At 38.1% G+C, this 13,252-nt stretch overlaps 1 protein-coding gene across 3 annotated transcripts in view; it reads left to right on the forward strand.

The window, feature by feature from the left end:
* robo1 (roundabout, axon guidance receptor, homolog 1 (Drosophila)) overlaps positions 1-13,252 on the forward strand; it is a 687,039-nt gene that overhangs the window by 302,661 nt on the left and 371,126 nt on the right. For 2 of the 3 annotated variants that reach the window (XM_062060414.1, XM_062060413.1), the window contains one exon: positions 2,861-2,950. The exons of the other annotated variant lie outside the window; for it this stretch is intronic. In XM_062060414.1, the coding sequence (XP_061916398.1) occupies positions 2,861-2,950 (90 nt within the window). The remainder of the gene's footprint in view (positions 1-2,860; positions 2,951-13,252) is intronic. 3 annotated transcript variants of the gene reach the window in all.

Consider the following 13,252-nt stretch of genomic DNA (forward strand, 5'->3'; position numbering starts at 1 on the left):
GAATTGAATTTTAGAAAATGGGAACAGCTACAAAAGTGTATTTTTCCAATGTGTTCCAATTAATTGTTTTATTGTATCGATCAGATGTGCAATCAAATCAATGTGCAGGACCTGTGGTCTCATATTTATTTTTTTTTATTTTTTTTATACACAGTTAATTTGATCAAACATGAAATATTTTATTTCCTAGGCAATGGCATCCATTTGAAGACTAACCTAATACATTAGTAAAAGTTCAGTTCAGTTTCAGTTTATTTGGAACATGCATATGATACAATGTAATGCATCACACAATTCCAATGGTTTCATTACAGCACGTCCGAAAAGGAGTAGGAAGAAGCAAAGCTTATTTAATCCTACCCCTTTTCATACCGTAGCAATTTTATCCAATTTCCTTGTTCACTGTAACAGAACAGTGAACAAATAAATAATAAATAAATAATATATAAATAATATACCATAGTAAGCATACAAATATTAAATACATAAATAATATTTGTCTCAATAAAAAAAACAAGGAAAAAAATGTGCTACGAAACTGAAAATATGATATTATATATATATTTTGGTGATTTAAATGAGGGCCATCGCAACGATCTGAGTTGTGTTGTATCGCCACACAAAATATGTTTCCTTCTAAAAATAAATGTATTTTTTTCCATATGTTTCAATGTGTGCTAACAAGTGCTGCTTTGATCAGCATCAGTGAATAAGTCTTCATCTATTTTGGGTAGTGACAAGTGTGAACACACAACCTCTAATATGGTGTCTTGAGAGCCAGACAGCGCTGTGTGTGTGCGTGTGTGTGCGTGTGTGTGCGTGCGTGCGACGCTCCCTCTCGTGTGTGCCTCATCTGAGTCACTTTGTGTGGTTATTTTTGTGACGCTCACATGCTCTCCTGCAAGAGTGTGTGCTGCCGCCTGAGTAAACACACAACCCTGATGACAAGTGGCAGGATCAAAGACCGTTTCTGCATCCTTGATGGCGACTTTGCTCCCTTTACAAAATGTGCACTTTATAAAGAGTTTGTTATTGAGTTTTCAATATGTTTGTTAATCAATTTTATGTATGTAATTAGCTGCAAATAGTCATAATATAAGAACAAGCAATACCCCTTCTTAACCTGCCAAATAGTGAGCAAGGGTTTTAACAGAGCCGAACACAACCACAACAACTCGAACTTGTCAAATGGTGAACTCATAACTATTTGGAAATATTACATTGTATTAAAAATATTTTATTCATGATATATAAAGGTGATGCCATCTTAATGTAGTAACAGTATGTACATGGCATGGAGGTGTATACAGTATGTATTGTTAAAAGTGTAACAGCATTGCCAAACTAGAACTTGCCAAATATTGACCACAAGGTCATATTAAACCATTTATTGTGTGAATAAAGGGTTTACGACATAACTGCTTTCTGTTCAGGAGAGAACACACAGAAGATAATACAAATAATAACAGAAGAAATTAACCAATTTAAAAAATGGTTTGACAAAAACAGACTATCTTTGAATCTCGGTAAAACTAAAATAATGCTTTTTGGTAACCATAGAAGAGAGCGTCATACACAAATACAAATAGACGGAGTAGACATTGAAAGGGTAAAAGAAAATATAAAAAATAACACCATTATTAACCTATTTATAGTACTTTTGATGTTTACTATTACATGTATTGTTAGGGGTTACCACGGATCGCTAACTCACTTGCCAAATAGTGACATCACGTGTACAGTTGAAAAAATAAAAAAAATCTTAGTTATAACTTTTTAAAATGTTTGACAAATCAATCACTAACCTATGTATGCCTACTTTGTACCCCTATTGTTAAGTGATACCACAAACTTGCCAAATAGTGACATCAAACTCAAAATGTCGTAAAGTCACGTATAGCGGCATATAAATTATTAACAAAATGATAAAATCATTATTAGCTGTTTTGTAAAAAAAAAAAAATCATAAACGCTTTTCCAGGCTATATAGTAGCTTGAAATGGCCACACGAGCGGTTATTAAGCAGCAAGTAACATCTAATAAACACTTGCATCTGTTGTAAGGTGGTATTGATGCCTTGTTGAGTCTGTGCATGCAAAACTGGCTGCCTTTTTTGGGGGGCAAAGGGGCGTGCCATAGTGGGCGGAGGGCGTACAAAATAAAGAGCAGCCCCCCCCCCCCCCGGGTGGTCACACTCTGCTGATCTCAAGCACCCTCCAGTGAAGTATCCTCCGTCTGGCCTCCTGCTGTTTGTCAGAAGTGGAGCCAGATCTCATTGATAACACTTCCGACAGACTGACACTCAGCGTTTGGGGGGCCGGGTGGTGCAACATGGTCCGTCCCTGATTAGGGTTGGCTCACCTCACCCAAACGAACCCCCAAAAGAGATGGAGCCACATGGCTGTGTGTGATTTATTCGTCACTGAGGCACCATGAGTTGGCCTCCTGTCGCCCTCTCTTGACCCCCCGCACCCCTTTGCCACGCCCCCCAGCTCTGTCACCATGAAGAGGACACAACAGTCGTAGATGATTAGCAATTAACGGTGCATGGTTGTATTTGCATGTGTGTCAATCATGTGTCAGTCAGAACCCCCTCCGCCATGTCCTGCCCATGTGCTCGCCACTTATTGCCACACTCGGAGATGACGGTTTCCACACAGCCACAACCTCCTGCTGAGACGCATCGTCCTCCGAGTCCTCTCGCGTCCTGATTGGGTGATAATTCGGAGGGTATTCTCGCGTGTCATGGCGTGCATCATGGGTCTTCTCTGCGCGCTTGCTCTGGGCCTCCATCGGGGATGCGGCGGGGACGACGCGAGTGCGCCCCGGTTCTCAGTCCCTGTGCTGTTATTGTTGACAGAGACGGGAGTGGCGCAGGACGGGGTCGGAGAGGGTCCCACGGCGGCTCACACCACCGAGCTTGAGGATGACAACTCTTTGGGCTACACAGGTACTGATGCTGCCGCTTTGACGCCATTGCTACTAATGTGACCTTTGTTGAAACTAAACGGACGTCTTTGAGTTTTCACACATGAACATAAATCAATATGGACATTCCGAAAGGCAAAATTCACTTTAGGGATGTCACACAACCAGCTTAACCCTTGTGTAATGTTCATATTGTTGTTACTCAGCCAGCGTTTGTGGGTCTGATGGACCCGTTGCATTTTGTGGCTTTTAATGCCTCACAATCAAACACTTTCATGTTAAAATACTGAACAGATGTTTACCTTATCCCAATAAACAGATGTTTACCTTATCCCAATAAACATCTGTATTTAACATAAAAGTGTTTGATTGTGAGGCATTAAAAGCCACAAAATGCAACGGGTCCATCAGACCCACAAACGCTGGCTGAGTAACAACAATATGAACATTGCACGGAAAATTTCTCTGCCAGTTTCTGCATCCCACAGGGATTCTTCTTTTGTGTTTCTGCACCTGCGGTTCCCACACAAGGTTGCAACATTGTTTGTCAACACTGTCTGCTCTCATTTTCTCGCACATTTGACCCTCTAATGTTCTGTGTACCTACACTCTGTCCTCCTCCTGTCTAGGCCTGCTGTGTGTGTGTGTGTGTGTGTGTGTGTGTGTGTGTGTGTGTGTGTGTGTGTGTGTGTGTGTGTGTGTGTGTGTGTGTGTGTGTGTGTGTGTGTGTGTGTGTGTGTGTGTGTGTGTGTGTGTGTGTGTGTGGTACACAGAACATCAATTTCCACACTTCTATTAGCCCAGGCATCTTATGTGTAATATAAATGTGTAGGGGGGGTGTGTGGTCATTAAATATGTATTCTGATATATGTTCTTCACAGAAAATGAGCCAAAGTGAGTCTCATTTTGAAAAATGAATTAATTGTATCATTTTTCTTTTAATAAAAAATGAAAACCACACAAGGGTTGAACCAGCTTGAAGCTAATTAAGACTACTTTTGCGTCTTTTAATGGCTTGTTTGTGCAAAAACCTGATTTTGTTTGTGTATCAGTAACATTACATGAACTTATTTAACGTACTTCTCAACATATACAGCATTAAAGATTCCTATATTTTTAAAGCAAGGCTTTGCTACACATCTTAAAATAAAGCTAGGAACTCTACCTATTATTTGTCAGTCAGCAACAGACCATTTTTTTGTTGTTGTTGTTTTTAGCAAATAAACTAACGATTTTTGCTGTAAAAATGTGAGTTTAATGTTAGTGTGTAGCTTACATAGCTATGCTAGTGTTGCTAACATTTGCGTTGTCCTACTTAAAGGCCTACTGAAATGATTTTTTTTTATTTAAACGGGAATAGCAGATCCATTCTATGTGTCATACTTGATCATTTCGCGATATTGCCATATTTTTGCTGAAAGGATTTAGTATAGAACAACGACGATAAAGATCGCAACTTTTGGTATCTGATAAAAACAACCCTTGCCCCTACCGGAAGTAGTGACGTCACAAGACAAAGGATTCCTCACAATTCCGCTTTGTTTACAATGGAGCGAGAGACATTCGGACCGAGAAAGCGACGGTTACCCCATTAATTTGGCGAAGATGAAAGATTCGTGGATGAAGAACTTTAGAGTGAAGGACTACAGTGTAGTGCGGGGTGTATCTTTTTTCGCTCTGACCGTAACTTAGGTACAAGCTGGCTCATTGGATGCCACATTCTCTCCTTTTTCTATTGTGGATCACAGATTTGTATTTTAAACCACCTCAGATACTATATCCTCTTGAAAATGAGTCGAGAACACGAAATGGACATTCACAGTGACTGAACATGTAAATACACGGTTAATAATTTTCAGCTTTGCGAAGCTAAAAAAATAGAAGCTAAGTTAGCTACAGAGCTAACGTGATAGCAGGCTCAAATGCAGATAGAAACAAAATTTAAAAAAAACCCTGACTGGAAGGATAGACAGAAGATCAACAATACTATTAAACCATGAACATGTAAATACACGATAAATAATTTTCAGCTTGGCGAAGCTAAAAAAATAGAAGCTAACTTAGCTACGGAGCTAACGTGATAGCATCAGTCTCAAATGCAGATAGAAACTAAATTTAAAAAAAACCCTGATTGGAAGGATAGACAGAAGATCAACAATACTATTAAACCATGAACATGTAAATACACGGTTAATAATTTTCAGCTTTGCGAAGCTAAAAAAATAGAAGCTAAGTTAGCTACAGAGCTAACGTGATAGCAGGCTCAAATGCAGATAGAAACAAAATTTTAAAAAACCCTGACTGGAAGGATAGACAGAAGATCACCAATACTATTAAACCATGAACATGTAAATACACGATTAATAATTTTCAGCTTGGCGAAGCTAAAAAAATAGAAGCTAAGTAAGCTACGGAGCTAACGTGATAGCATCAGTCTCAAATGTAGATAGAAACTAAATTTTAAAAAAACCCTGACTGGAAGGATAGACAGAAGATCAACAATACTATTAAACCATGAACATGTAAATACACGGTTAATCATTTTCAACTTGGCGAAGCTAAAAAAATAGAAGCTAACTTAGATGCGGCGGCGGCGGCGGCGGAAGCGGCGGGCGTTGTACACTTTTGACGACACCCCGGCCGCCATCAGAGTCGGCAAGAAACATATATTTCCCCAAAGTTACGTACGTGACATGCACATATCGACACGCACGTACGGGCAAGCGATCAAATGTTTGGAAGCCAAAGCTGTACTCACCGTAGTGCGTCTGCTATCCTGCTCAAAACACAACACAACCTCCTGGTGTTGGTGTTACTACAGCCAGCCGCTAATACACCGATCGCACCTACAACTTTCTTATTTGCAGTCTTCATTGTTCATTAAACAAATTGCAAAAGATTCACCAACACAGATGTCCAGAATACTGTGGAATTTTGTCGAAGAAAACAGAGGTATTTGAATTGGGTCCAAACACTTCCCTTGACCTCGTGACATCACGCGCATACGTCATCATACCGCAACGTTTTCAAGCGGAAGTTTCCCGGGAAGTTTAAAATTGCACTTTATAAGTTAACCCGGCCGTATTGGCATGTGTTGCAATGTTAAGATTTCATCATTAATATATAAACTATCAGACTGCGTGGTTGGTAGTAGTGGGTTTCAGTAGGCCTTTAATGTTACATTTATGTGATTGATTGATTGACTAAATATTGAGACTTTTATTAGTAGATTGCACAGTACAGTACATATTCCGTACAATTGACCACTAAATGGTAACACCCGAATAAGTTTTTTAACTTGTTTAAGTCGGGGTCCACGTTAATCAATTCATGATAACTTTTACTTTATATGACTGTCATTTCAAGAAAACCAAAGACACTATGGCAAAAATCTCTAAACGAATAACAACTGAGGAAACAATCTGTGCCCTAAACAACAGTTTAGCAGTTCAGGATTGGACTTCAGTATACAGAGAACCAAATGTGGACAGTGCTTATTGTAATTTTTTAGACATCTTTACTTCCCTGCATTATAAACATTGCCCCGTGAAAGAATATTTTATAAAAGGAAAAAATAAAAATAGCCCTTGGATCACAAAAGGGATAATTAATGCATGTAAAAAGAAAAACAATCTCTACAAACTTTTCATCAAAATAAAAACAAAAGAAGTCGAACAACGATACAAGAAGTACAAAAATAAATTAACTGATATTATAAGAACAAGCAAACGGTTATATTATAAAAAAAAAAAAACTATATGAAAACAAAAACAATATAAAAGGAACTTGGGATGTTTTGAATAGTCTAATTAAACAAGGATATTCAAAGTTGACATATCCTGATTACTTTATTGATGAAAACGGTGAAGATTATAATATGAGTAATGTAGTGAATAAGTTCAATAGTTTACAGTATATTACTGTACATGGAAAAATAATACCACTTTTTTTTACAGTAAAATTCTGGTGACTGAGCTGCTTCTTTTATTTACTGTAAAATCTACAGTTGTTGTTTGTACAGTATATTACTGTACATGGAAAAACAATACCACTTATTTTTTATGGTAAAATTCTGGCGACTGAGCTGCCAGTTTTTTTTACAAAAAAAATCTACAGTCGTTGTTTTCACAGTGTAAGACAGCCCCGTTTTTTTCGGTAACATTCCGGCAACTGAGCTGTTTGTTTTATTTACTGTAAAATCTACGGTTTTACAGTGTATCACTGTACATGGAAAAACAATACCACTTTTTTTTCCGGTAAAATTCTGGCGACTGTGTAATCAGTAATCAGTGCACAATTTGATGGATAACTTTAAAATCATAAGTCAAGCAGATATTTAAGTAGTTATTTATATTTTAACAATATTAATTGTTTTAAGTTATCAGATAATATTAACGTTAAAACATGTTGTACTGTATATAGCACATGTATTTTTTTCTGTCAACATTTAAATAACAAATACTTTAAGTAAGAAGAAATCAAGTACTTTATTGACAGGTTTTCAATGGCATATATAAAACGATGTGCCGGGCCAGATGTGGCCCCCGGGGGCCCTGAGTTTGACACCTGTGCTGTAGCTGGACATCACCTACTCATGCATGAGAGCTTGACAAAAATGCTGCGCTTTAGTTTTCCTTCCAGTTTGCCTTCTGATCATCTGACAAATGAAACCTCTTTGTGGTTTTCAGCGATGGCAGGGTCATAAATATTCTCTATGAAGTCCCGCTCTTCCTCTCAAGCGGAGAAAGCAAAAAGCCGTCTCCTCGGCGTGTGTCGGCGTTAGCGCGATGTCTCATGACGCCCGCTCGCCCTCATTCATAATGGATGCCATGCTCGCCGCTTGATATCGGGAAACGATTAGGAGCGGGCGCGGCGTGGGTCTGGAGGGTCTCATGAAAGCACTCGGAAAGTGTTGCAAAGTTGGACTCGCCGAACTAATCCCAGGTGAGGACCTCATTGGTGCCCGGCTGCCGGAGCCAAGAAGGTCCAATTTCAGCCCCAGCTGCAAAGTAAATGATCCGAAAGGTCGCGACAAAGACAAAGCGCTCTTGTTAAACATCAGCGCCATCGTGACGTTACTGGCTGGGCTCTCAAGTGTTTGCAGATCGACCCCGTAAATGTCCGCTTGTCACAACCCGCCGGCCGTCAAGATTATGCTATGGCGTTCCCCAGCGAGGAGTCACGCTCCGTGGCGCCGCCGCGTTCCACTGAAGTCGAGTATTAGCACACGTTAGTCTCATTTCCGATTCGCTGACCGGGCCAGATCCATTACGCTTCGTTGTCGTGCACTGATGGGATTAAAAAACGGTCGGCTTAGACGTGAACGCGTCGCAACTGTCCGCTGCACGGACGTATCGTTAAGTGCAATCAGGAAAACTATCATTTACACTAAGCTGGGTCACGGAAAAGTGTTTCCCAGCGATAATTCCTGCAGGGCGCTTAAGTGGATCACTGGCACGGCTATGGGGGATATGTCGCTAACGAGGGAAGGACGATACAGCCTAAAATCTGTATCGCGATATATATTGCAGGCCCCTGCGTTAATCCAATCCAATCCACTTTATTTGTATAGCACGTTTAAACAACAGAAATGTTTCCAAAGTGCTGCACAACAATATTAAAAAACAATATTCAAATATTATCCTTAGCTCCACCAATGACTCAATAAAAAAAAATTAAAAAAATAAATATAAAAACAATATAAAAATAAATATGATTAAAAACGATTTTAAAGGGTAAAACTAGAGATGTCCGATAATACCGGCCGATAAATGCTTAAAAATGTAATATCGGAAATTATCGGTATCGTTTTCTTTATTATTGGTATCGTTTTTAATTTTTGTAATTTATTAAATCAACATAAAAAATACAAGATACACTTACAATTAGTGCACCAACCCAAAAAAACCTCCCTCCCCCATTTACACTCATTCACACAAAAGGGTTGTTTCTTTCTGTTATTAATATTCTGGTTCCTACATTATACATCAAATAAAATAAAATCAACTTTATTTATAAAGCACATTTAAAATTTACCACAGGGGTAGCCAAAGTGCTGTACAATGGGCTGGTTAAAAGATAATACGAGTACCGCGCAAACACAACAAACCACAAACAGAACACGATAAAAAATAAATAAATGAAACATAAAAACAGGTTCACAGCAGGTGTATTATGGGGCGCCATTGCAGGATGGATATCACTCAGTGTTAAAAGCTATGGAATAAATGTATGTTTTTAAGAGAGATTTAAAAACAGGAAGAGAGGAGGCCTGTCTAACACTCAGAGGTAGGTCGTTCCAGAGCTTGGGAGCAGCAGCGGCGCAAGCTCTGTCACCTTTAAGCTTCAGCCTTGTGTCAGGGACCATCAGTAGCAGCTGATCGGCTGATCTTAAGGATCGGGTGGGGCAGTAAGGCTGAAGGAGGTCGGAGAGATATGTTGGCGCGAGGTTGTTCAGACATTTAAAAACAATATATTAATATATATCAATACAGTCTGCAAGGGATACAGTCTGTAAGCACACATGATTGTGCGTGCTGCTGGTCCACTAATAGTACTAACCTTTAACAGTTAATTTTACTCATTTTCATTAATTACTAGTTTCTATGTAACTGTTTTTATATTGTTTTACTTTGATTTTTATTCAAGAAAATTTTTGTAATTTATTTATCTTATTTTATATATTTTTTTAAAAAGGACCTTATCTTCACCATACCTGGTTGTCCAAATTAGGCATAATAATGTGTTAATTCCACAACTGTATATATCTGTATCGGTTGATATCGGTATCGGTAATTAAAGAGTTGGATAATATCGGAATATCGGATATCCGCAAAAAGCCATTATCGGACATCCCTAGGTAAAATCAATTAAAATAATAAATAAAAATAACAATTTTAAAAACACAGAGGACCACAGAGGACCACACAACTCACGTAGTGTTAAAAGCCAGAGAATAAAAGTGGGTCTTAAGACGAGACTTAAAACACTCCACTGTGGGAGCAGTTGGAACATGGAGGGGCAGAGTGTTCCAGAGCTTAGGGCCGACCACAGAGAAGGCCCTGTCTCTCCTGGTTTTAAGTCTGGTCTTGGGCACCACGAGCTGGAGCTGGCTCTCGGACCTCAGAGCGCGCGCAGGAGTGTAAATTTGGATGAGGTCCGAGATATACTGAGGTGCATATCACGATGTATTATTTGGCATATACAGTGTATGATGATAGATCATTTCAAAACTCCTAATTTGACTGCTGACGAGTGGAGTAACTTATTGCATCATTTTGACTTGTTTTTATATTTTTATATTACATCTATTTGCTAATTTATTGTTAATACGGTATTTGGTTACTATCTGTTGTAACATGTTTATATAAAAACTTCTATTCAAATGTAATAATCAAGTATTCTTCTGTTGTTTGGATACTTCACCTTAGTTTTTGGTGATATTACAAATTTCGGGATCAATCCGATACCAAGAAGTTACAGGGACAGTATCGGCCATATCCATGTTGATACTGACAATTTAAATTTTCAAATTTAAATTTTTTTATCACAATTATAATCAAACAAAAACACAGGATGGCGGTGTAACAATATCAATTAAATGTTAGATTTTTTTTCCTGCTATTTATTCTAATTTAAATACTTAGATTTTTGCCCTTAAAGTCATTGTTTTTTGGTTTTGTAAACAATAACAAACACAACAAAATATTTGTTGAATATAAAAAAAAAGTTGACATGCAACTACTGTAGTATTATCCATATACTGACAGTATACTTGATATTGTTACTGTCGATATTTGTATCGATCCACCCACCACTGTTTACATTCGAGAGCTCTGGCTTAGCGGTTAGCATATGCTTCTATGGTGTGTTGTGTAGCATGTTTAGCTATTACTCATCCTCCACTGATAATAGGATTTGTACATCATTTATTGCCACTATTGAGGCGAGGATTTATACAATACTTGGTACTGCTACTGTCGATATTTGTATCGATCCACCCACCACTGTTTACATTCAAGGGCTCAAGCTTAGCCGTTAGAATATCCCCCTACAGTGTGTAGTGTAGCATGTTTAGCTATTACTCGTCCTCCAGTGATAATGTTACTTGTAAGTAACATTGCCTATTTGCCACTATCGAGGTGAGGATTGATACTATACTTGGTATCGTTATTGTCGATATTTGTATCGATCCACCCATCACTGTTTACATTCAAGAGCTCTTGCTTAGCCGTTAGCATATCCTCCTACAGTGTGTAGTGTAGCATGTTTAGCTAGTCCTTGTCCTCCAGTGATAATGTTACTTGTAAGAAACATAGTTCATTTGCCACTATTGAGAGAATTGATACTATACTTGGTATCGGTATTGTCGATAATTGTATCGATCCACCCATCACTATTTACATTCAAGAGCTCTTGCTTAGCCGTTAGCATATCTTCCTACAGTGTGTAGTGTAGCATGTTTAGCTAGTCCTTGTCCTCCAGTGATAATGTTACTTGTAAGAAACATAGTTCATTTGTCACTATTGAGAGAATTGATACTATACTTGGTATCGTTATTGTCGATAATTGTATCGATCCACCCATCACTATTTACATTCAAGAGCTCTTGCTTAGCCGTTAGCATATCTTCCTACAGTGTGTAGTGTAGCATGTTTAGCTAGTCCTTGTCCTCCAGTGATAATGTTACTTGTAAGAAACATAGTTCATTTGTCACTATTGAGAGAATTGATACTCTACTTGGTATCGTTATTGTTGATAATTGTATCGATCCACCCATCACTATTTACATTCAAGAGCTCTTGCTTAGCCGTTAGCATATCCTCCTACATTGTGGAAAAGACAGTTTATTTGCCACGATGGTGGTGAAAATTGCTACTACACTTGGTATCATTACTGTCGATATTTTTATCGATCCACCCACCACTGTTTACATTCAAGAGCTCTTGCTTAGCCGTTAGCATATCCTCCTACAGTGTGCAGTGTAGCATGTTCAGCTATCCTTCGTCCTCCAGTGATAATGTTACTTGTAAGAAACATAGTTTATTTGCCACTATTGAGGTGAGGATTGATTCTATTCTTGGTATTGTTACTGTTGATATTTGTTATGATCCACCCACCATTTTTTACATTTAGGAGCTCTTCTTTAGCGGTTAGTACACCCTTCTACAGTGTACTTGTATGTTCACTATTTTATTTAAGGACTTAACTGCAATAAGAAACATATGTTTAATGTACCCTAAGACTTTTTCTCAAATAAAGTCAATAATGCAATAATTTTAGTACTGGTACCAAAATATTGGTATCGTTGCAACACTAATGTGCGTGCGTGCGTGCGTGCGTGCGTGCGTGCGTGCGTGTAAAGACAAAAATTTGTTGGACCGATTAGTACGGGCCGCACAAGAAATAAAAAAATTAAAAAAATAATATATATATATATATATATATATATATTTTTTTTTATTATTAAATCAGCATAAAAAACACAATATATACATTACATATCAATATAGATCAATACAGTCTGCAGGGATACAGTCCGTAAGCACACATGATTGTATTTCTTTGACAAAAAATATAATTTTTTTTAAAAAAGCTTCTAATTTTTTCAACAACAACAAGTATTTTTTTAAGAAAAACAAATTCAAAACATATGTTATACATACCACAAAATGTTGTATTATAGGTGACTAAGACATTTTTACTGTTTTTTTTTTTTTCCGACAGTATGCAAAACTCGGTTTGCGGATCGCAAATGACCCCCAGGCCACACTTTGGACACTCCTGGTTTAAATAATGCAGCGTGCCGACGCTGGCACAAAGAGTCTGACACACTTTTGAAACATTATATATTGCTGAACCTTAATAGGCCTACAAAAGTGCTCTGGTCCAACAAACCTTTCTCCATTGCTCTCCGTACCAGCAACACAACACTTCCTCATTAAATATGCACCAATCACACTTACGGCGAGGTGCATTCACGGACATCGGAATTCTGAGTAAAATCCACTGATTTTTTTTTACTCTTTATGTAAAACATTTTTAAAATATTTAAATTAATTGGCAAAATCATTCAATTTTTACTGTTACAAGCAGCTCTCTAATGGCAGCCTTGACTGCGGTGTGGACCCCAGTGAAAACAAGTTTGACACCCCTGATGTAGTTGAATAGCCCTGAACTAAAAAGATCAATACTACAGTAGTATTAGCCACTAAATGAGACCAAAACCAATCAGTAACGTGGCCACTGATTGGGTCAGCCGCAGGCAGCATTACTATATTGGATTAAAGGAGTGAACAGGTGACGGTGTGGGTGTTGTCTCAGG

The sequence above is a fragment of the Entelurus aequoreus genome, linkage group LG10 (assembly GCF_033978785.1).
Source record: "Entelurus aequoreus isolate RoL-2023_Sb linkage group LG10, RoL_Eaeq_v1.1, whole genome shotgun sequence".
Lineage (NCBI taxonomy): Eukaryota > Metazoa > Chordata > Actinopteri > Syngnathiformes > Syngnathidae > Entelurus > Entelurus aequoreus.